Source organism: Miscanthus floridulus, chromosome 8 (genome assembly GCF_019320115.1).
Source record: "Miscanthus floridulus cultivar M001 chromosome 8, ASM1932011v1, whole genome shotgun sequence".
NCBI lineage: Eukaryota > Viridiplantae > Streptophyta > Magnoliopsida > Poales > Poaceae > Miscanthus > Miscanthus floridulus.
Genome location: NC_089587.1, coordinates 98351325 through 98375432, shown reverse-complemented (window position 1 = coordinate 98375432; position 24108 = coordinate 98351325). Strand labels below are relative to the sequence as shown.

The window sequence follows — 24108 nt, the reverse complement described above, 5'->3', positions numbered from 1 at the left end:
GTCCACTAGAAAGAATATCCATGTGTATCTAGTGTAATCATCCACTATCACAAAGCCATAATTCTGTAACAGATTCAGAAAATTACCGAGTGTCCATATTAAATCAAGGACTTAAATCTAGATAGACATATTTCATCATAAGAAACCTAACCATCTTGGTACGCTCAATTTGTGACGCACTTAACCCCTTTTTAATATTTTTGTTTTTACATTTTTTATCACCACTCAAGCGTAGCACATGATATTCTTCTCGTACATTTTTATTTAAATAACCTTTTTAATCCTTGTAATAAATTCAAAAAACATGTGAGTGCCTATATAAATTGAAGACTTGAATTTGGATAGAAAAACAGCAAAGTTACGCTTAGTTTATATCACAGTTACATTTTTAATTTATCACCACTCTAGCCTAGCCTAGCACATGATTAGATGTCCAAATTAAATCCTTGGCCTATTCCACAACAATTGCCGAGCTCCTGCGCCTCATGCCGTGCCGGTGTTCGTGTCCTCCCCAGGCTTCTTCCCAGGGTGGATGAGCCGGCCTAGAGACAGAGCCGAGGATGGGTGCCAACTATTGTCCTGTTCGTTTGGCTGATAAGACATAGGTGAAAGTACTATTGACTGATTTATTATGAGAGAAAAATAATATTTGTTGGCTAAAAAAGTTATAATCCAAGCCAACAGGGCGCATGCTTCTTCCCAGTTGGATGAGCCGGCCAAGCTCCTCCTTCGCGGCGACAGTAGCTCCTCCTTTATAGTGGGAGACAACGCGTTTGGTTCACGGAATGCGCAGGTCCGGAATGATCCGAACCTAAAGACGAAGCTAACCACCACGTTTGGTTTGCGTCATGGTTCCAGTCCATCCCTTAGCGAGTAAGCTTGTTTCAATGCACAAGTCTGTAACCGAGTCATTCCATCAGAATCCATCGGACGACCTCATTCTGCATGAACTCGTTCCGGATGAGATCCCTCCTTAAACCAAACAGGCTGTAACACTCCCAGACGCCAAGAGCCGAATGCTAACCGGCCTGATTCATTGTTTCCCTTTGCTATACTATGTTTAGATTGAGGTCTAAGAAAACTTGTAGGTTAAGTGATATGCACAACCAGTTTGCAGAATCACTTTTTTTTAGGAAAAAGACGCAGTTTGCATACTCACTCAATCACTACTTTGTCATACCTTTTTTTACAGTAGTTATGTTACTTTTTTGGCTTGCTGTAATAAACCCAAAGTAGGCTATCGTGGTTACCCTTCCTAGTTTAGTTTTAAGCGAGTGCGGTGCGATCCTTCTTAGGCCTTTCTTGTTGCAGCTTTTCTGAGTCTCGCTTATAAGCTGAGCAGGCTTATCTGATAAGTCACGATTTGGAGAATTTGTTGTCTGAATAAGCTGGACGTTTGGCTGTCCTGATTATTTTTGGTAGATTATCTGTTCTGGATGTAAATTGACCTATGTACCACTGAGGCTGATGATACCTCTTTTGATTCGTCACAATGATCCGAAGACAATGGTGGGGATATTTTTAAAGTTTGAGATAGCAATATGGTTCCATTAAATTGCAATGTACAATAATAATCGTAAATAACATCCACTTGGGTATTGTAATTGCTACAAAATACTCAAGTTTCTAACAATGAATCACCCAACAAACGCATTAGCAATAGCATCGCGGAAAGCACACATATTCATAGCATCCGCCGAACCACCACCTTCAGCTGAAGGAACTTGGGACCCAACACCACTACTGTCTTCCACATAGGTTTTAAAATGTTCATCATATATGGCATTGTCTCTAATGAAATTATGAAGAGCCATGCGAGCAATGATAATCTTTGATTGCTTCTCAATTGGATAACTAGGTAACTGCAAGAGAATGCGCCACTTCATCTCGAGAACTCCAAATGACCGCTCAATCACATTTCGGAGGGATGCATGAGCATAGTTGAACACCTCCTTCGATCCCACTGCATGACGACCATGTTGCCATTCGGGCACATGATACCTTTGTCCCTTGTAAGGTGCTAGATATCCTTTTCTATTAGGATACCCAGAATCAACAAGGTAATACTTGCCTTTAGGTGGATGTGGAAATTTATCCTTGTAGGTGACTAAAGTATCCAAAAATACCTGAGTGTCATGAGCAGATCTAGCCCAACCCGTGACAACAAATGTGAACCGCATATCGAAGTCATAAACGACCATGACATTTTGTGAAGCATAACCATGTCGTCCAATATATATTTGCCTGTTCACTTTTTGGTACAGTTACAGGTATGTGTGTACCATCAATGACGCCTATGCAATCGTTGAAATGAGGCCAGAACCTAGCTTGCTGTAGTTTTTGATGAACTGTACCAAAGTGTGGATCCTTAGGCCTTATGATGTCAATAGACAGTCTACAAATTGAGTCAAGTACCTCACTAAACTTTCTACTGATAGTTTCTAAAGAATGACCAAACCTATTTGCAACTTGTCTAAACGATTGAGGTGCACCACATGTCCACAAAAACAAGCCTAAGGCTTCCTTGGTACAAATATCATTAGTTGATCTCAAGCCATAATTCTGAACCAAAGTCCGATGAAGGCGATGGAACACTGACTTTGTCATTTTAAACATGTTGTAGCACTGCACTCTATCATTTAGATGGATTTCAACCCACTGTATCCCTGTCATGACTAGTACATCCGGAACCATCTCCTTGTTCTTTGCAACACTGCTAGTTGAGCCCATCAATTCCAATGCAATATATGCAACCATGAAATCCTCATCAGTACCCGATTCGTCCTGACTTGCATCCTCATCACTGGAGATGCTCATATTAATTTCTGCACCTAAAATAGGTACACATTATGAAGCATGAGCAAAGGAAGAAGCATATACACGAAATAATTATTCGCACAAGCAAAGTCATGACATAAATCATCAAATAATGTACCCATTACATAAAACATCAAATAATGTCTGAAACTGAACAATTTATTTTACTACTACATAACAACACTAAATTTTCTAGTCCTCCCATGCCCGCCTCAGCCAATTAAGTCTCTCATTCGGTGTCTTCAAAGTAACGAACACATCACGGTTTTCCTTTTTCTTAAGCAATTGGGTGGCATAGTAGTGTTCATCACTCCCTTCTTCAGCACCATCGTTAATGACTTGCTCCAACATAGCCCCAATCTCATCTCTAACATGATCAACCGCATGCGAAGTTGCTGAATTTTTACTACTTTGGGCCTTCTTCTCATATGTGTCGACCAACCTCTTCATAAGTTGTTCTCTATATGTCTTCTTTTTCTTTCCAGAGGGGGAACCTTGAGCTGGCCTTTTGTTAGCATTTGGTGTGACATGTGGTGAACCTCTCCCTTTGACTCTCTCACTATCACCATCACCATGACCGGCCTCATGCTCCTCACCCTCTCCATCGTCAGGACCACTTCCAGGAACACACGATGTCTCATTAGTCACACTAATAGCACCAAACATTATCCGCATCATTTCCTCGTGCTCAAGAACTGCAGTTTTGAAACTTATACATCCTGGCATAGCCTGAAACATTAAATGATAACAATTAGAGGATGACATGCCGATGAGTACTAAAATACAAAAGACGACATCTCAACTACTCACCGCATTTTGTTCTATCCACCATTCATCACTGGTAGAAATACATCCGGTCACAGGATCCCTTCCCAACTTAGTGGCTCTCATGTTCAAGGTCTTCCACTATGCATATTTCTTCTTCAGTACATCCCATCTGTTCTTCATTTGCTCTTTGTCATATGGCCTCTTTGTTCGCTCAAAGAACTTCTTCACCAAATTAGCATAACCCACACTATTCAAGCAATTTGTGTGGCCTGTTATGGGCAAGCACTTCTTCTACGCATATTTCATTGAAAACTTTGGCGACAAAAGTATCCCATTTTGCTTGAGGTTTTGATGCTTTTTCCATCTATTCAAGCAAACTGGGATGTCTATGTACATGAAAGAAAAAAATAGCAGTGTCACCAATTGTATTGAGCCACATATTTAGAACAAGTGGAGCTCAACACCCATTCAAAAGTAGACCAGAGTCACCAATTCTACTGAACAGAAGACCTTAAAGTTGATGTATCTAGCATTCTAGCACAAGATATGTAGCAATATTATGAAGGGCAACATGATCGACAGTGGCAGTGATTAAATGTTTCCAAACATTCTAGTAAATTTTATGAAATGTCATGTAAGATCATGCCACAGATTCCTTAACATACATCATTCAAGATATAGCAAGCAACAGAAAAAAGCAACCCTTAAAGAGTATGCACAGAAAATGCTTGCGACACCATTGCGCCACCACGCGAGGACTAAATACACATGTGTATGTATATATATCTAATGCATTCACAAATTGTCGACTGGAACCAAATTACCAGCAAAATGAAGCTTTGCCCCTACAAGACCTTTCGCTCTCCTGGGAGAAGCTGATGGAACTTCAGTCCATAATGGAGAATAAAAGCAAGGCAGGAGAGGTTATATATAGACTTTATGGGATCCAAAACTGGCCGGGAAGGCAGAAAAAGAAGGAAGCAGGTGGATCAACCAAAGGCATTAAATAATATCAATGGAGCATGTTAGATGTGATCTACATTGCCAATCCAATTCCTGCCCACCCACGGCCAAAAACACGGCCAGGATCCCAAACGAAGAGCCTTATCCCAACATTCCAGTAGAACCCCAGTACCAAACCGAACCGCCGAATTCATCGCAAGCATGGTATGGCAGGCAGGCAAACCAGAGGCGCTCGGATCAGAAGTAGGGCCCATACCTAGACCAAGGCAGGCGCAGACGGGGCGCCAGATCCCGGCGGTGGGTGCGAGGGAGGAGGCTGATGACGACAGGTGGACGGACGGGCGGAGTGAGAGACACAGACGATGGACGGACGCAACAGAGGGAAGAAAGGGAAGGACGCGACGTCGGTGCAGGCTCCGCTCCCTCGCAACACAGATCCGCCCAACTCGAACCCCCCTCCAGCACCTACAGGCCAAGCGCGCCGCTCCGCGCGGAGAAGAAATGCATCAGCTGCAGTACCTCGGAAGAGGATTTGAGAAGAGGAGGAACGGAGAACGGCGAGCGCCGCAGCTGCTTACCTAACAGAATCGGCAACACGGAAGGGGAGCCGCAACGGAGGCGCGCCCTGGCTGGAGATCCGAAGGAGGGGAGGGGACGGCCGCTGGCGCACTGGCTGGAGCACCGGTGGAGGGGGAGCGAACGGGGGAGGGAGCGAGCATGGGACCGCTCGGGTCTGAGGGGCAGGGAGAGGAAAAGCCTGCGCGATTTCGGAAAAGCGGGGTCAAGCTCACGATTTGGGAAGCGTTGTGGGCGACCGTCAGTCGCGGAAGCGTGTTTGCTGGTAGGCCCATATTGCAAGGCGTTTGTGCGGGCTTATTGGCTTATCTGGCTCAGAAGCTGAGCAAACGCTCTCCCAAACACAACCTTAATATTGTTTGGTTAGGTTGCTCATTCAATGCTAGTGTGTGGTTTATCTTTGAAGTATTGCTGTTGTTTCAGTTTTCACATTCTACTCTGTTTATAGGTATATGTGGCTAAGTTTTATACTCAGCATAAGGGAAACAGGGAAAATATTTAGTGCAAATCACCCTCTTGGTGTAATCGTGAAAACCCTTCCAAAAACCCTACTCCGAGTTTTCCAAAAATTATGAAACGATGCATATCCATAGTTCATCCATAGATGTACGTTGTAGCAAAAGTTGAGAGACAAAAGTGACTGAAAATTCACTCTTCTTGTTCAGGAGGGTCTTCTGATCTTTTGATTGATTGAAAATACTTTCCTATGTTGCATGTTTGTTTTTAATATATTTGAAAGGTGGTTCTTTACTGTGTGACAGATGCCATGCCTATCCATGACTAATCAAACTTCTAGCTGTTATAATTTGAGGCTCCTAGGCAGCTAACCACCAATGTTTGTAATAATTTGATCTTTCTTTTGCATTTTTTTGGTTACTGCCTGCTATTGAGAAAGCACAATGCAAGTTATTTGCCAATATGTCAATACCATTTTAGAAGTAAAAAAAATTTATTTTTGTTGCCAAGGATTGTTCTCTGTAACACATTATTTGCTTCAGTAGCTGTTATATTAGCTAACACCAGATGTAAACTGGCTAACAAACTACTCTTGTACAGGTACTCGGCTCTTTGAGTATTGATGTCTATGTACTTCTCAGATGCAAACGTGCTACATCAATCAGGTTGTCTGTACTGTATAGCTTTCATGTGGTTTGGTTACTGGTGATATGGTTAATACACTAAGGTGATGAAAAGTGGGGATTAGTAGATGTGGCAATGTTGCTAATTTAGTTAGGGCCTACGAAATGATTATGTTGGAGATCTGAATTTTCATAATAAATTGAATTTCTAAAGACATTCTAATTTTCATGTATTGACTTGTCAATTTTCTTGTTATCTTATCCATTAATAATTTTTTATTTGATAGACACACATGCGGGTCGCACGTGCATGTCTACTATGAATCTTAATATCTCATTCTATACTTGGATATCAAGATATGTATTGCCTTTTGCTTGTTTGATTTGCATTATGAAATATCCCGTAGCGTTAGCACGGGCAATATACTATATTTGGTTAGGTTGTTCATTCAATGTTAGTGTGTGGTTTATCTTTGAAGTATTGCTGTTGTTTTGCTTTTCACATTTTACTCTATTTATAGGTATATGTGGCTAAGTTTTATACTCAGCATAAGGGAAACAGGAAAAATATTTGGTGCAAACCACCCTCTTGGTGTAATCGTGAAAACCCTACTTAGAAGTTTCAAAAAATTATGAAACGATGCATATCCATAGATGTATGTTGTAGCAAAAGTTGAGAGACAAACTTATTGTGTAAAAATCCAAACAAAAATGACAAAATTCAGGTGCAAGTGCACTAGAAGACAGTGCAAATACACATGAAATTTGTCATTTTCATATGATTTTTTCTAGATTGATTTTGTTTCCCAACTTTTACTACAATGTATGTCTATGAATGAACTATGAATATGCATCCTGTTACCTCTATATATCACACTATTTGATTTATTTTTCTGAGGTTGCGTCATTTAGTTTTTGATCATTTTTTGTATGTTGAACTAATCTTAACTTCTTATATAGAGGTAAGATTCTAAATTTAGGATAGATGTGTGATCTATTGTTACTGGTACTTAAGTTTGTTGCTTGCATTTGCTCCTGTTATAATTTTAAGTGTGATCCGCTGCTGAACAACAAAACATGTGAGTTCTAGGCCCTATTCCCGTTCTCGACAAGCGTTTTCTATAACACGATTTCGATTTTATTGAAGAAAATTTTGTATTTAAAGATAATTTATTGGAGATAGGATGACACTAGGCACTTCGGCCCCCACGTTTCGATTTTCCAATTCACACTGCACCCTCGTGGAGACTGGAGACCCGTAAAGCGAAGCGCCAGTGCTCCACCACACTAACGGGCCTATTGGGCCGAGCCCAGTTCACACACCTGGAGCGTCGCCCATCCAACGGCCGCATCGCATATCCGCCGCACCGCATCTTGCTGCTGCGGCAACCCCCAAAATTTCGAATTCTGCCTCTCCCCCACCCCGCACCCCGCTCCTCCCCTCTGGACGCAGACATTTTGAAATCCCCCAGCCACCGCCGCCTGCCGCTCGTCGCCGTCGCGTGCGCCATGTCGTCGCGGCAGGACAAGGAGAAGTCGGTGAACGTGCAGGTCCTCCTCCGCTGCAGGTACGTGCCACGGGCAGCCGTCGATTTCTCACTCCCTCTCTCTCTCTCTCTCTCGCGCGCGCGCTCTCGTCGTCGGTGTCGCCTCCCGCACCAGATCCGCCGCCCTCTGATCCCCGCGTGGCTGCTTCCGCAGGCCCTTCAGCGGCGATGAGCTCCGAAGCAACGCGCCGCAGGTCATCACCTGCAACGACTTCCAGCGGGAGGTTGCCGTCACGCAGAGCATCGCCGGGAAGCAGTTCGACAGGGTCTTCACCTTCGACAAGGTCTGCTGCCCCCTACCCTCATTTCTGACCCCGAGATCTGGGAGTTTCAGTGGCTGGATGCGTTTTCCCCCACTCCTTTGTTGGGTCGCATTTGGTTTTACTGCGATGAGGCTGTGGCTAGTTCTGTTTCGGTGTGACCAATTTAAAGTTTGTGAATGATTGGCGAATCCCCGCCAGTATTCTTTTGTGTTTGTTCCCCTGATTGACTCTGGGGACATTTGATATCTAGGGTTGCTTAGAGCTGTTGCTTGCATCCAAACAAGCTCAATTTGCAGTGGAAGCTGTTGCTTGTGAATTCAAACAGTCACGTTTGACTACAATAAAATTATAAAAATCAGGAACACTCATGATAAGCACCTGTTCTGCACGTTTTCATTTTGCTAGTATAAGTGTTCTGTGCTAACAGCTAGTGCAAGACCGTGAGGCAATCGTGGTCAGCTACTATCAAAAGCTAGTGCACGCCGCACCACAAAGCTTTGCTACTTTGTTTCAGGTTTGGCTGCCAGGTACAGAGCTGTAACGTGCAGTGCCCTCATTCTATTCTCAGGTTTTTGGACCGACAGCAAAGCAGAAGGACTTGTATGACCAGGCCATTATTCCTATTGTAAATGAGGTCTTAGAGGGATTCAATTGCACCATTTTTGCGTATGGCCAGACAGGCACTGGGAAAACATACACCATGGAAGGCGAATGCAGGAGAGCCAAGGCAAGTCTATGCTATTTTTTATGACTGTATTATGCTTCCTGGTTGCTCAATCACTGATGACTGCTTGTGCTCGAATGCTTGCAGAGTGGACCAAAGGGTCAATTACCTGCAGACGCTGGAGTTATACCTCGGGCAGTGAAACAAATCTTTGATACCCTGGAGAGGCAGAACACTGAGTACAGTGTTAAGGTCACGTTCCTTGAGCTGTACAATGAGGAAATTACAGATCTTCTTGCACCTGAAGAGATATCTAAGGCTGCATTTGAGGATAGACAGAAGAAAACCTTACCTCTTATGGAGGATGGGAAGGGTGGAGTTCTTGTTCGAGGTCTTGAGGAAGAAATTGTCACGAATGCAAGTGAAATATTCTCTCTATTAGAAAGGGGGTCTGCAAAGCGCCGCACTGCAGAGACATTACTGAACAAGCAATCCAGGTCAATCTCACTCTCTGTCTTGTTCTGAACTGTACTGCTACAACAAACTTTAAGTGCTCATTACCACTTTTAACATTTTATAGTCGATCGCACTCCCTATTCTCAATCACTATTCACATAAAAGAGGCAACCCCTGAAGGAGAAGAGCTGATAAAATGCGGGAAGTTAAATCTAGTTGACTTGGCTGGGTCTGAGAACATCTCTCGTTCTGGAGCTAAGGAGGTATTGTATCGTGTAACAAGCTTGAATGCTGCTTTTAAATACCTTCATCTCTTGGCATCAATTGTATTGTATTCTAAAGTAAGACACTTCCTCTTGACTAAAGGGCCGTGCAAGGGAGGCTGGCGAAATTAATAAAAGCTTGCTTACTCTGGGCCGTGTGATTACGGCATTGGTCGAACACCTTGGACATGTTCCTTACAGGTAAGCAGCAGTTGATCATGTTGGTGCAGATACAATAATTGCTATTTGTTACCTTGCTGAAAATTCTCCTATCTTTCAGGGACAGCAAACTCACAAGATTGCTGCGTGATTCATTAGGAGGAAGAACAAAGACTTGCATTATCGCTACTGTTTCACCCTCCGTGCATTGCCTTGAAGAAACCTTGAGTACTTTGGATTATGCACACCGGGCAAAGAGCATTAAGAACAGACCTGAGGTGATATGTCTTCACTTTATCAGTTTACAACCTTTGTACTCATTATTTCTGTGTAAGTCTAATGGAAATCTTGTTATCCTTATTCTTCAAGCCTTGACCGAAAAGGCAAATGACAAAACAAACTTGTAGACATATTGGCTGTAATGTTTGTGATTGGATACTTGATACAGATGGAAATGTTCCTACTAGATGGCATGCACTTTACTATGTTGAAGTGAGATATGTACTCCCTCCATTCTAGATACATTGCATTTATTATGTATCTAGACATAGTGCATATCTAAGTGCATAGCAAAAGCTATATATCTAGAAAAGCCAAAACATTTTATAATTTGGAATGGAGGGAGTATATAGCAATATAAATAAACATATTTTCGTTTGCACTCTTTATTCACTTATGCAGCCACCTGCTTAACCCTTTTTTTTTTTACTTCGGTAGTAGAGTAGCAGTTATGTTGTTGCCTATGCTGTTTTATGGGATGCATGCATTTAGATGGCCCTCTTGGTTGGTGAAAACTGTGCTATGATTTGTTATTGCATTATCGCCATCTCATTTGATCCAGCATTGCACACCAATTTAGTTCTTGATGTGTTTGTGGTGTTTGAGATATTGAATTATAAGAGATGCTGAAGTAGTCTGGATAAGTCTTTGCCATTGTTATTCTAGAGGGATCTATAACCACAAAACTCACTTTTGGGCATGCTCTTGCTGTTTAATTTATGTTTGACACCTGATATTATTATTTTTGTATCTTTCTTTATTGCAGGTAAACCAGAAAATGATGAAATCAACATTAATTAAAGATCTTTATGGTGAAATTGACCGACTTAAGGCAGGTCAGTAGTGAATGCACATAATGAATTCATCTCAACAGAATGGTGACACACTAGTTCCTCCTCACAAAACTTGATTACTCTCCAGAGGTGTATGCTGCTCGAGAAAAAGTTGGAGTGTACATTCCCAAAGACAGATATCAGCAGGAGGAAAATGAGCGAAAGGTAGAGTTTGGCATGACATGATGTTTCAAAGTTAGTCAATCTGAAGGGGAATCATTTTCTTTTCACCCCTGAAATGACTTGTTTTCTTTAATCTTTCCTTATGAAGGCGATGGCTGATCAGATAGAACAAATGACTGCTTCTTTGGAAGCAAACCAGAAGCTAATTAGTGATCTGCAAAAAAAGTATGATTCTGAGCTTCAACATTCTGTTGATTTGAGCAAAAAGCTTGAAGTCACAGAGGTAAGTTGCATGTTCCTTAATCTGGTTACTCTATGGTTACCTAAACCATAAGGCTTATAGCTGTTTATTGTGATAGAAACATCTGGACCACACATGCAACCTACTCTCTACGACAAAAGAAGATCTGAAGCAGGCACAGTATGATCTAAAGGAGAAAGATTATATAATTTCAGAACAGAAAAAAGCAGGTACCATTTTATCACATTGTCCATTCCACAAAACCATTTATTTTTATTTTTAACGGTTATTTAACTAATTCTTATTACAGAAAATGCTTTAACACACCAAGCTTGTGCGCTGAGATCAGATCTGGAAAAATATACTCGTGATAATACTTCACTGTATTCAAAAATTGGTAAGTGTCTTGGAGTATTTTTGTTACTGTCTTTATTAAAAAGGGCGTACCCAGTGCAGAGAGCTCCCGCTCTGTGTGGGGTCTGGGGAAGGGTGTCAGTGGCAAGCCTTACCCTCGCCTGTGCAATGCGAGGAGACCGCGACTCGAACCCGGGACCTTCCGGTCACAGGCGGCAAGACTCTACCGCTTGCACCAGGCCCGCCCTTCTGTTACTGTCTTTATTACGATTGTCATTTGTGCTAACATGTTGTTGACCATGATGAAATAGCTAGGGGAGACAAGCTAAGTGCAACAAATAGATCAGTAGTGAATACATTCCAAACTGACCTTGCTTCGAAGTTGGATATTCTTTCCAATACACTCAATGCATCCGTAGATCAACAAAATATGCACCTAAAGTCCATGGAGGATTTATGCCAATCTTGTGTTGAGTCCCATGACAAGGTAACTATTACCGAACCATTAATTAGCATACCTAATTCTGGACTTAATTACCTCACTCATTGACTTCATATTGTATGCTCACTATTTTTGTTTGAACATTTGAAGGCTACTGATGAGCTGAAAAAGAAGATTTTGGCTTCAAAATCATTATACATGTCACATATGGAAGCTTTCCAAAATGTTGTCCTCCTACATAAAGCAAGTGCAAATGCCACACTGGAAGATATATCATCACTATCTGCTGCAAGCTGCTGTAGTCTTGACCAGGTAAGTAACTTGGATGCTTGTGTAGCTTAAAAAAAAAATCTACTTCTGTCAAGTTCTTGATCCTAACTGTTGTTCTATTTATGTTCATGGAAATACCTTTTCTCACAGCTACTAGCTTGCGTTGAGGGAGAGGCACAGAATATATTTAATGACATCCATAAATTGTTAACCACCCACCGAAGCGAAATGACACACTTCACTCAAGAATTAAGGGAGGTCAGTCACAATCTCTGATGATTTCTTTCTTCCTCAAGATTTTTAACATGCCATCTCTTAATTGGAGTTCATGGTCTTGTAGAGTTTCCGAATAAGCTTGGACAGGACAAAAGAAATGTCCACTTATATTATTGGGCTATTTGACAAGTACGTTGAGGAAACATCCAAGTTACAGAGCCACTCAAATAATACTCATGAAGCACAAATGAAAAGCATTGAAGATTTTCAGATGGTTTATGAGGTGAGCCATTTAGCCCTCTTTTCGTTTGCTGCAAAGTTTGGTAGGTGTGTAACTAATACCATCTTCTTGTGCAGGAGCTATCAAAATCAGAGGAGCATAAGCTTCTAGCGGACATAAGCAGTTTAGTGTCTAAACATATTACTCGACAAAGAGAGTTGGTGCGTGCATGCCCATGATATTATTCTTGCATCCGTTTATTCTTGCAAGTACACGATCCTGACATGCATTTTCTTTCAGGTCGGTGTTAGATTGAGTTCTCTGGGTGATTCTGCCCGTGGAAACAAGGCATTTTTGGATGAACACACATCGGCCATGGAGTTTGTCACAAAAGATGCTAAGAGGAAGTGGGAAACATTTGCAGAGCAGGCTGAGAATGACTGCAAAGCTGGCTCCAGCTTCTCTGCAGCTAAGCATTGCCGCATGGAAACCATGCTGCAGGAGTGGTATGTCTGAACGGTTGCATGGGATTATTTTTGTTCGTCCACTTATCCGTTGAACTTGGATCATGAGTAATCATTTGTGCTTGACTTATCCAGCGCATGCACTGTTGACTCCGCTGTTCAGCAATGGAAGAAGTCACATGCTGCTGTTAACGATCTCAGCAGAAAGCAAGTTGCTGAAGTTGAAGCACTCGTCAGGCAAGTTGATTAGTTCTACTACATCTCAATAAATTCATTTGGCACTCTCTTAGAGTGGCTACTTAGGTTACAATTTGCATGCCCATGCATAATTTTAGTGCATAAGAACAAACTTCTTATAATTTGAGTGACAGCAGATAAGCAGCCAAGGGGCAGTCGCAGTGCCTGAGCATTCGAGCCAGCACTTTTGTTTCCAAAACTATGTATTGGCTGCTAATGTAGCTTGGTTGTATTTTTCAGGACTGCAATTGAGAACAATGAGCAACATGAAGTGGAGGTTGCATCTTCTCGACCTGTGGCTGAAGAAGACGCCTCCAATAGCAGCAAGGACATAGCCCAGGGCATTGAAAGTACTTTCTTGGCACTTGATTTGTTCGTCTTAGTCATCAGCACTCATAGTTCTCTATCTGATCTGGGCATCTTGATACGTCACTTTGCTTCAGATCTGTTGGAAGAGGCACGTAATTCGAGTTCAAGAGTGGTCTCAACGGTGGAGGCTCACTTCGCAGAGCTACAGAAGCTGCAAGAGAGCCACTCCAGCCAGGCTGCCGGTATCAATATGCACGCCGACAAGGCTTTCCAAAACAGCTACAAGGTGAGAGTGAGACTGAAAATCTGCTGAAAGCCTGAAACTAAAGTGCTTTCCTAAGTTACTACCAATACATTGAGCAATTAATACCTTGCTTACTCTAATCCCCTAACTCTGCAAATGCTATTCTTGCAGGACTACGAACCGACTGGTGAAACTCCGGTGAGGTCTGAGCCGAACGTGCCAAGCAAAGGCTCGATTGAGTCGCTGCGAGCGATGCCAATGGAGACCTTGATGAATGAGTTCCGTGAGAACCATCCGTATGAATCCGAATCGAGCAAAGAGTCCAAGTTATCTCAGATACCTCGCTTGCCGCTCGCGACAATCAACTGAGACATTCAAATCCCCGTGTGCAGTGTAATTTATTAGTAGGGCATCAATTTGCCAGCTTTGGTGTCCTTGTTGTGCACTTGTGCTAGGTTAACTGTGGCGGGTGAAATGCCTTGGCTCTCCCCCAGTGCATTTCCCTTTTGTTCCCAATCAATCATTTGTAACATTTTGTGTTGTGCGATACTGATATTGTAGAGCATCAGAAATTTGTGAAAGTTAGCTTGAATTGAATGAGGCATTGCATTGGAATCTGAATGTTGCATTGCATTGTGGAAACAAATGAAGGTTATGACTTTTGAGCATTGCACAAAATAAGCGATAGGGTTTTTGACAAGACTAGTTGGTGAAGATTCAGGCGAGGTAGAGCTGCATCTCCGAGTGGTTCTCCTGCTCGACCACCTCCAGGAAGACGGGGTCGACGGTGATGTGGCTGTCGATGCGGACGGAGAAGGGGCGTGACCAGAGCAGCACCGCGGCCTCGCCCGCGATCTCGACGGCGGCGTCCAGCTCCATGAGGCGGCGCGCGACGTCGGAGAGGATGGCGCGGGCGCGGTGCGCGAGCTCGACGCCGTCGAGGCGCGCCGGGAGGTGGAGCAGGCGGCAGGAGGTGGCGGGCTGCTCGCCGGCGTCGAGGTGGGCGGTGCCGAGGTGCGCGCCGCCGTAGAGGATGGAGACGGTGGAGGGCCCGTAGCGCACGGGCACGACGTTGGGGTTGGTGGCGTGCACGGTGAGGGTGAGGCCGATGTCCAGCGCCGCCGGCGCGCGGAAGTGGAAGGCGGACAGGCTGATGGAGATGAGCTCCAGCCGAGGGTCCCGGGGACGGCACAGCACCAGCGCTGTGGCGGCGGCCGTCGTCGCTGCGCCGGCGAGCGCTGAGCCCCAGCTCCACCGCCGGCGCGACGGCGGGGACGGGGACGACGCGCTGCCCATGGCGTAAGACGCGCGAGGTGGCCGGTGGCCCTTGTGTGGGCGAAGGCTTTGGTGACGGCGACCTGATCCACACTTGGACACTTGACGTTGATTCGTGAACCAACAGTTTGATTTGCCTCTCTTCGAGTCTAACTTCGAAGAGATGGCCAATCACTGAAGGTTTTTTCAAGATCCGAATTACAAGGGATCAGTCCAATCGCGTCTTCAATCAACAACAGTACACCACTTTTCCAAGATCCAAACTACTCCAGCACTGCACAAGGGAACTCACTGAAGGCCTGTTTAGTTCCATCCCAAATCGTCAAATTTTTCAAGATTTCCCGTCACATCGAATCTTTGGAGACATGTATGAAGTATTAAATATAAATAAAAAATAAAACTAATTACACAGTTTAGACAAAATCCACGAAACGAATCTTTTAAGTCTAATTAGACTATGATTGGACACTAATTGCCAAATAACAACGAAAACGCTACGGTACCCATTTTACCAAAAATTTTGGAACTAAACTGAGCCTAATTCACTAGATTAACCAGAAGAGCGGAATTTGCAGTAACTTCAAAGTTCAGACCTGCATAGATAAAATCGGCTGTGCATCGTACAGAATTTGAGGTTCACTATTTCTTTTCCTTTACTGGAAAGAATTGAATATACACGTTTCTTTTAAAAAAAATGGTCTACACACATTACAAATGAGAATTTGAGATATACTCCGTACGTCACTATGAGCTTGGGTACAGGGCATATGTTCCCTTCAGGTAGTCTATGATTTCAGCGCTTTCGAACATCTGGACTCCCGTGTTAGGATCTTCGATGTAAGGCGCCTGCCAACACAGTAATACACACATATATGATATCACATACAACTAGGCAGGCAAATCAAGAATGTTCAGCGTCAATGGCATCAATAGCAAGGCCTCATACCTGGAAAACACCCTTTTTCTTCAAAAATTCTTGTCGTTTGGGGCTGCCACGTGCGCAGCTGCATGAATAATTTCTAGTTACTAACACTCTTGCTGAGCACATATCTCGGTCCAGAAGAATTGAACTAAGGCCTTGTTTGGATGCATGTGTATTCACTCCAATCCACATGTGTTGGAGTGGAATGGAATAAAACTTAGTTTAATTCTATTCCAATCTACTTCAACACATGTGGATTGAGATAAATACATACGCATCCAAACAAGGCTTAATGTGATGTGAAGCTTAGCAACAGCTTCCAGGCTGTTATGACTTATGATGCCATTCATTGACTTGTGGTTTTAAAGTATTTTGGATACCTGTGTAGCAGATGTGGCAATTCCAACTCAACAAGCGTCTCTCGTACTAATCTACAGAAGGGAGATCCCTGAGAAAATAGATCATCAGCCATTCAGACTCCAGAACTGACACTATGATGCAATAAATCACAACCATGGCCAGTATACTAAGAAGAGAGCTCATGTGTTAAGGATTCAGACCTCATATGCCCATATCTCTATTGGCTGCGGTGGAACTTTTGAAGCAGTATAGGAATTTCCCTGTAAACAATGACACAATGCCCATGATTCTGAGCAAACATTCAGAGGATAACATGCAATGAACTTGGTTATATTGTTTTTTCACATTGTACCTTTCCAAAACGACCAAGAGTAGCAAGCCCTGCTGTGATTGTCTACAAAACAAAGAGTGAAAGTTATCGAAACTGCAAACTGATCCTTGGCAGAAAATAAACCATTATGCTCATAGGATAGGCAAAAACTGAAGCATATAGAAACCTCAGTGTAAACATATCACATATTTCTAGATAATTGGGTACTAAATTAAACCATGCCATTTGTTCTTGGATAGTTGGGGTACTTAGGCCCTGTTCGCTTCTCTTATAATCCGTCTTTTTCAGCTTGTTTTTTCAGCCGGAACAGTGTTTTTCTCTCACAACAAATCAGTCGGAACAGTGTTTCGACTTGTTTTTTCAGCGAAGCAAATGGGGCCAAGTGATAGCATAATTAGTACGTATCATATACTTTTCGATTACTGGTACTTAGTTACTTACCGTTAACAGACCAAGTGATAGCATAATTGGAACAGTTCCATCGCCTGAAAAAACAAGCACAAGTGAAGGAGGCCACTAATAGGAACAACCCTGAAGGGCAAAGGTAAAGGGAAGATATGTTGAATACACACCGTATGTGTCAGCTAGGTATTTCATGATGTCATCTGATTCATACATGGCGACCCCTGTGTTTGGATCCACCTGCAATAGACGTGTATCACGGTATAACTTATTCCTTCAGAATTGTCAGATGAACACCCTTATTTTCCCCAATGAAAAATTAGGAAACACATCAAAGTAGCACATTACATCATCAACAACAACAACATAGCCTTTCAGTCCCAAGCAAGTTGGGGTAGGCTAGAGTTAAAACCCACCAAGAGCCCCAAGTCACGGTTCAGGCACTTCAACAGCTGCTTTTCAAGTACTTCTATTCAAACATAGATCTCTAGGTATATCCCAATCTTTCAAATCTCTTTTTATTGCCTCCCCCATGTCAATTTCGGTCTTCCTCTACTTCTCCTCATATTATTAGCTTAGCTTAGGACTCCACAATGCACTGGTGCTTCTGAAGGTCTTATTTGGACATGGCCAAACCACCTCAACCGATGTATATCATCGTTCCGAACTCAGTCCATTCTTGTGTGACCGTAAATCCATCGCAACATACGCATTTCTGCAACACTCAGTTGTTGAACATGTCTAATCTTTGTAGGTCAACATTCTGCTCCATACAACATAGCCAGTCTAATCGCCGTTCTATAGAACTTGCCTTTTAGCTTTTGTGGTACCCTCTTGTCACAGAGAATGTCAGAAGCTTGTCGCCACTTGATCCACCCTACTTTGATTCTATGGCTAACGTCCGCATCAATATCTCCATCCCTTTGTAGCATCGATCCCAGATACCGAAATATATCCTTCTTAGGCACTACTTGACCTTCCAAACTCATATCTCCCTCTTCATGTACAACTCCGTCAAAGTCGCATCTCATGTATTTAGTTTTAGTTCTGCTCAATCTAAAACCTTTAGACTCAATGGTCTGCCGCCATAACTCTAGTTTCCTATTTACTCCCGCCTGGCTTTCGTCCACTAACACTACATCATCAGCGAACAACATACACCAGGGATATCCCCTTGTATATTCCTGGTAACCTCATCCATTACCAAGGCAAAGAGATACGGGCTTAAGGCTGATCCTTGATTAAGTCCAATTTTAATCAAGAAGTAATCTGTGTTATCATCGTTTATTCGAACACTAGTCACAACATTGTTGTACATGTCCTTGATGAGGGTCACGTACTTTGATGGGACTTTATGTTTGTCCAAAGACCACCACATACCATTTCTTGGTATCTTGTCATAAGCCTTCTCCAAATCAATGAAAACCAAGTAAAGGTCCTTCTTCTGCTCTCTAAACCGCTCCATAACTTGTCTTATTAAGAAGATTGCTTCTGTGGTTGACCTTTCGGGCATGAAACCAAATTGGTTTGTTGATATCTGCGTCGTTCCTCGCAGGCGCTGCTCGATGAAAAGTAGCACATTACATCAATTCGATAAAAATCCATCTTGCCAGGGAGTCACAAGTCTATACTCAATGGTGATCACAAGTTTGTTTATCGAATATAATTCGTACTACACATTTCCATACTTCACAGATGTGGATGTGGGCACACTAGCAATCAAATACAACCTGAAGTGCTGACACACAACAGAATATCAGAACTTATGTAGGATAGTTGCATACCATGTAAGGAAATTGTTTCTTTCCACCCATTTCGAGGACTTTAGGTCGGAATGTCGGGCCTTTTTGAGGACAGGGGTAAAATAATACATCTAGGTCCAAGACTGATACCATCTCTCTGACCTGTAATGTTTTCATGGCAAATACAAATACCAAAATTGTTAATGTGCATGAAGAATGATAGCTGCAAAATGCAGTTGCAGGAGATTGGGAATATTCACCTTTCGACAAAATGGACATCTGAAGATTCGGAAGAATACACCAACAATGAAGAAAAGGAATAAGTCAGCATGATCATTGGGCAAAAATAATAGGGGTTGGTACAACAAAAGTAGGTACATTTTTTTTTGAGGAGTCAAAAGTAGGTACAATTAGAGATAAACAGGACTACAGGAGGCAGAGGCAAGAGCGGCTGTACCCTTCAAATTCATATATTTCGATAGGCTTTTCCGGTCGTTTGCACTGTCCTATTTTTGATTCCTCCTTCACCTTCCAAGCTACAACAAGAAACATAGGTTTGCAGTTGCGTACTGTTATAATAACTACTTAATGAGTGGGACTCTCTGTGATTTTCACAAACTGCAACTTATCGTGCGACTCCGTGTGATTTCCATGATATGGTAATAGCTAAAAAAAATGAAAGAAATGTGAATAGATTCACCTCCGAATTCCAGTGCATATTGGTCTGATGGTATCTCTGATGGAGAAACAAGTGATGGCGAGTACCTGCACAATGAAGTGACACGTGCAGGTCAGCAGGCGTAGGATGTAGCCCGTAGGCGAGGTAGACGCGCGGATGGTGAGAGAAGGTGCGGTGCGTACCCGAGGACGAAGACGCCGGTGCCGAGGCGGAGCGGGATGGCGAGCGAGGCGCCGAGGACGCTGTTCTGCTGGCCGGGCTTGACCTCGAACCTCTTGGGCTCGGGCACCTTGAACCCCGGCGGCGGCTTGAACTCCGGCGTCGGCGGCTCGGGGGCGGAGGTGGAGGAGGAGGCGGCCGAGGTGGTGTCCGGCTGGGCCCTGACGACGGCGAGAGAGGCGGCCCTGGCGGCGCGCACGGTGGCGGTGGCACCCGGGGCGGCGGCGCGGCGGGGGAGGAGGAGGGGCGTCCGGTGGTGCAGCGCGGTCGGGGCGGCGGGCGGAGCCATGGATTGGACTCGACGGCGACGGCGAGCCCGGGCCGTACGGCGTGGGAGTTTCTGTGGCGCCTACGCGGCTGGGCCAGACGCGGGGACGAAACGATTGGTGTACTTGCTGCACTGCTGCTGCTGCTGCTTCTGGCTTCTGCCAGTGGAGTGGATGGGCCCGGTCGCCAACGGCAGCCATTGGCTGACATGTGGGCTAACCTAAGAGGGCCCACGAGCGATGGCAACATGAAATCTACCTAGCGAAACATAGACCTGAATGAAAAAAAAAAGTTCACCCGCATCATTTTTTTCTCTAAAGCTAAACAATAAACAGTGATCACCTACCAGTTAATAGTTATTTGGGATAAACGAACTAGATGCCACTTAAACAGAATAAATGGTCAATTTTATATGGTGTTAAAATGGGCAAAGGCGCAATTTAGTCAAGCAGTTTCACCAAATGATAGTTGGGCTTGACTTTTCTTTTTAAGGATACGTCTAGACGGACGCTTGCGCCTGCACCTTATTTTCCATGCCTTCTCCGTTTCACGCGCCCACATTGGGGTTGTGCCGCACAGATGATTCACCCTGCTCGCGTCGTCTGATCGCACGCAAAGACCGCTTGCACCCTCTCCGCTTCCCACGCGCGTGCACACGGGACCATCTGTGCCCGCTCGGCGGCGCCTCAACAGCTGCAACAGGGGTCCCATTGCAACATGTGCTATACCAGATCTAATTTTATAACATCCAGATGAAACACTTGCAACATACATAAAAAATAGCTAAAACACTTGCAACGTACGTCTTAAACACTTGCAAAACACCTGAAAACACTTGAAAGCCATTGCAAACATATGCAACATCCAGATCTACTTTGGCAACATCTAGATGAAACACTTGCAACATATGTATGAAACACCTGAAACATAGAAACGTATGCCTGCAACATGCATGCTATGCAATATCCAAGTGAAACACTTGAAACATATGTCTAAAACACCTAAAACATTAGAAACATATGCTTGCAACATGAAACGTACGCTTGCAACAACGTATATAGCCATTGCAATACACGCAACATTCAGATGAAACACTTGAAAACATACGTCTAAAACACTTGAAACATGACATTACCGGCGGAGGGGAGCCTAGGGCCGGTCAATTCTGTGCATCGAGATGGGAGCCAGCGGCGAGCGGCGACACGTGAGTACCACTAGCACTGGCCATGCTCGTGGGTGCCCTTGGCTCGATCGGGGACAACCTGAGGCGACACGACATGTGTACCCAGCGGCCATCAGCAGGACAGTGACGGCGAGGCATCCTAGCGGCGATGGGATTGTGGAAGAGGTTGGGGAGGCATTGTGCAAAGTGAGGGAGAAGATGGCTGAAAACACTAGTTTGGTTTTGGATAATTGATGAAACCTATGCACTAACATTTGTCATGAGTAGTGATATAAGCTAGGTTGGTATAATCCAAGTGTGAAGCATGGTGGCACTCAAGAGATGGTGTTGATCACATGAAATGATGAGATGGCCACATGTGATGATGATCAAGTGCTCAACTTGAAAAAGAAGAAAGAGAAAAACAAAACCCTATAGAGATCAAGACAAAGGTATAAATAGAAAATTTGTTCTAGTGATCAAGACACTATAGAGAGTGTGATCACATTTAGGGTAGATGGTTGTACTATTAAGAGGAGTTCTCTACTAGATAATTTGGTCATCTAGTGCCACTAGGTGTTGAACTTCATGCATTGCATTTAGGCCTAGTGCACATCAGAGAGCAAGCAAAAATATTTATCGAAAATGTTTTGAGAAATGCTAACTTGGCTCTAATATGTTTTGAGAAAACATTTTGAGAGTTAGCATCGCTTGTGGGGAGTAGCTCGGGTTGCTGTGGATCGAATCATGAAAAAGTTTGCAACTTGGTGAGCTAGTGGTGGCGCCTGGGTGGCACGGCCACCCCATGTCCGGTGCACTGCCACCCCTAGGGCAGTGTCCACTAGGACATGGCCGAGAGAAGCAGGTTTGGGGTGGTCACCGAACATGCCGGTGTACACCACCTCGGGCGTGGTGGTGCACCGCCACTAGGTGTCCGGTGCCACTGCCGTTTTCTCCAGAGATGGGCGCAAACTGGGATGGTCACTGCCATGGTCACCGCCATGGTGACGGCGGTGCACAACCCTATTTTTCTAGAGACTATGTTTCTAGGGGGCTCGGCTAGGTGGTCACCGCCGCCCCCATGGCAGTGCCACTGCCACCCTATCCGGTGCCCCAACGGCTAGTTTGTAGCCATTGGAATTCGACCGTTGGAGGGCATCGCAACCCTGTCCGGTGCCCTCGTAGAAATCGGCTCCAAGGGGTAACGGCTCTATTTGCTTGTGTGGCTATAAATAGAGGGTGTGGCCAGCCTTGGCCACTCTCTTAGCACCTCTTACACTTGTGCACACCCTTTGGAAGCTGAGCAACACACTCCACTCAATTGTTCACTTGATTTCATCATCTTGAGTGAGATTGGAAAGCCTCTAGTGCATTGCATTGAGTTGTATCATCTTGTGGCATTAGGTGGAAGCTTTGGCCTGGTTGTGAGCTTGTTACTCTTGGTGTTTGTCGACACCTAGATGGCTCAGTGATTGGATGATCATTCAATAGAGTTGGTGATTGTCTCTGGCATCTATCGGTTGCTTATGTAGGTTCTTGACCTTCTTTCGACGAAGAGCCAAAAGGTACTCTATTGGATTGCGCGTGTCATTGAGCTACCTCACTTGTGGGTAGGTTCTTGCGCTGTCCATTTGTTGGATGAGGTTCATGCAACACCTCTTGTCGGTGTTTTGAGTAAACACCAACTAGTAAATTTGTATTTATTGCGTGTTAGGCCCGGATGGTGTGCTAAAAGACATAAGGTTTATACTAGTTCGGGCAGAATATCCCTACGTCTAGTTTGCAGCTGCTGCTCATGTTATTAGCACTGAAAGGTTCATAGTAGGGGGTACAAACGGTCGAGAGAGGGATAGGTCCCAAGTCTTTGATGGAAAGGTTGAAAGGGCGCTAAGAGCTTGGTTGCTGCTCAGCTATGTGTTATGTGATGTGTGGTGTGTTGAATTGATCCGTCCCTTTAGTGGGGTGCCCTGCCCTCCCTTTTATAGATCAAGAGGGGCAGGGATGATAGATGGGAGAAAGAGGAAAAACCAGAGGCAGAAAAAGGTCCTTCAAAGGTGTCGGGTCTTCCTTTTCCTTTGAGCCTGCCCCACTGACACGACAGATGGTGCCAAGGATAGCACGTTCGCTGATCCTAATAGGGCCATGCTCTGTGAAAGGTCCTAATATGGCTAGAGGGGGGTGAATATCCTATTTAAAAATCTACAAATCAACTAGAGCAATTTGATTAGTATAACAAATAGCGAAATGCAAACTTGCTCTAGCTCTACAAGGGTTGTAAGCCACCTATCCAATAATTCTAGTTGCTATGATCTCTAGACACATAATTTGCTATGTCACTACTCACTAAGAGCTCTCACACTTGCTACACTAAAGAACTCCACTAGATGAACTTAAAACAACAAAGCAAGCTCTCAATTCTACTTACACTAAAGAGCTTGCTACAACTAGTTTGCAAGAATATAAATAAGTGAGTAGGGTGATTATACCGACGTGTAGAGGAGTGAACCAATCATAAGATGAATACTAAATCAATCACCAGGAGAATACCAAAGGGCAAGAGACAACCAATGTTTCTCCCGAGGTTCACGTGCTTGCCGGCATGCTAGTCCCCGTTGTGTTGACCAACACTTGGTGGTTCGGCAGCTAAGAGGTGTTGCACGAACCTTGTCCACACAATTGGACACCATAAGAACCTACCAACAAGTGAGGCAACTCAATGACACAAGCAATCCACTAGAGTTACCTTTCGGTGCTCTGCCAGGGAAGGCACAAGACCCCTCACAATCACCACGATCGGAGCTAGAGACAATCACCAACCTCTGCTCGAAGATCCTCGCTACTTCAAGCCATTTAGGTGGTAGCAACCACCAAGAAAAACAAGTGAATCCTGTAGTGAAACACGAATACCAAGTGCCTCTAGATGCAATCACTCAAGCAATGTACTTGGATTCTCTCCCAATCT

The 24108-nt window shown here is 44.0% G+C and overlaps 3 protein-coding genes across 3 annotated transcripts; 1 reads left to right on the top strand and 2 right to left on the bottom strand.

The window, feature by feature from the left end:
* The first annotated feature begins 7617 nt into the window (after window positions 1-7617).
* On the top strand, window positions 7618-14399 carry LOC136477060 (kinesin-like protein KIN-5C). Its single transcript, XM_066475071.1, has 22 exons — window positions 7618-7771; window positions 7905-8034; window positions 8582-8740; window positions 8825-9174; window positions 9258-9396; window positions 9500-9597; window positions 9677-9833; window positions 10601-10670; window positions 10756-10832; window positions 10939-11073; window positions 11150-11261; window positions 11342-11428; window positions 11697-11872; window positions 11978-12139; window positions 12248-12355; window positions 12438-12596; window positions 12671-12754; window positions 12834-13039; window positions 13133-13234; window positions 13475-13584; window positions 13678-13829; window positions 13959-14399. The coding sequence occupies exons 1-22, from the start codon at window positions 7713-7715 to the stop codon at window positions 14154-14156; spliced, it is 3030 nt and encodes a 1009-aa protein (XP_066331168.1). The 5' UTR covers window positions 7618-7712; the 3' UTR covers window positions 14157-14399.
* A 21-nt stretch (window positions 14400-14420) lies between these two features.
* Window positions 14421-15230, bottom strand: LOC136477062 (uncharacterized). The gene has a single exon (XM_066475074.1). The coding sequence runs from the start codon at window positions 15081-15083 to the stop codon at window positions 14505-14507; it is 579 nt and encodes a 192-aa protein (XP_066331171.1). The 5' UTR covers window positions 15084-15230; the 3' UTR covers window positions 14421-14504.
* A 407-nt stretch (window positions 15231-15637) lies between these two features.
* Window positions 15638-20123, bottom strand: LOC136477061 (uncharacterized). The gene is made up of 12 exons (XM_066475072.1): window positions 19681-20123; window positions 19520-19584; window positions 19277-19355; window positions 19080-19098; window positions 18862-18981; window positions 17248-17317; window positions 17117-17160; window positions 16697-16738; window positions 16545-16604; window positions 16365-16432; window positions 16009-16066; window positions 15638-15908 (listed from the first exon to the last, which is right to left on the bottom strand). Exons 1-12 carry the CDS (start codon window positions 20004-20006, stop codon window positions 15807-15809), a joined length of 1053 nt encoding a protein of 350 aa, XP_066331169.1. The 5' UTR covers window positions 20007-20123; the 3' UTR covers window positions 15638-15806.
* Between the last annotated feature and the right edge of the window lie 3985 nt (window positions 20124-24108).

Excerpts from the sequence above, each read along its gene's own strand:
- LOC136477061 (XM_066475072.1), bottom strand. The coding sequence starts at position 20,006 with ATGGCTCCGCCCGCCGCCCCGACCGCGCTGCACCACCGGACGCCCCTC. Across the intron at positions 16,605-16,696 it reads CTCTTGGTCGTTTTGGAAAG|GGAAATTCCTATACTGCTTC; the intron begins GTACAATGTGAA and ends CATTGTTTACAG. Across the intron at positions 15,909-16,008 it reads AGAAAAAGGGTGTTTTCCAG|GCGCCTTACATCGAAGATCC; the intron begins GTATGAGGCCTT and ends CTGTGTTGGCAG.
- LOC136477062 (XM_066475074.1), bottom strand. The coding sequence starts at position 15,083 with ATGGGCAGCGCGTCGTCCCCGTCCCCGCCGTCGCGCCGGCGGTGGAGC.
- LOC136477060 (XM_066475071.1), top strand. The coding sequence starts at position 7,713 with ATGTCGTCGCGGCAGGACAAGGAGAAGTCGGTGAACGTGCAGGTCCTC. Across the intron at positions 11,262-11,341 it reads TTCAGAACAGAAAAAAGCAG|AAAATGCTTTAACACACCAA; the intron begins GTACCATTTTAT and ends TTCTTATTACAG. Across the intron at positions 12,356-12,437 it reads TCACTCAAGAATTAAGGGAG|AGTTTCCGAATAAGCTTGGA; the intron begins GTCAGTCACAAT and ends ATGGTCTTGTAG.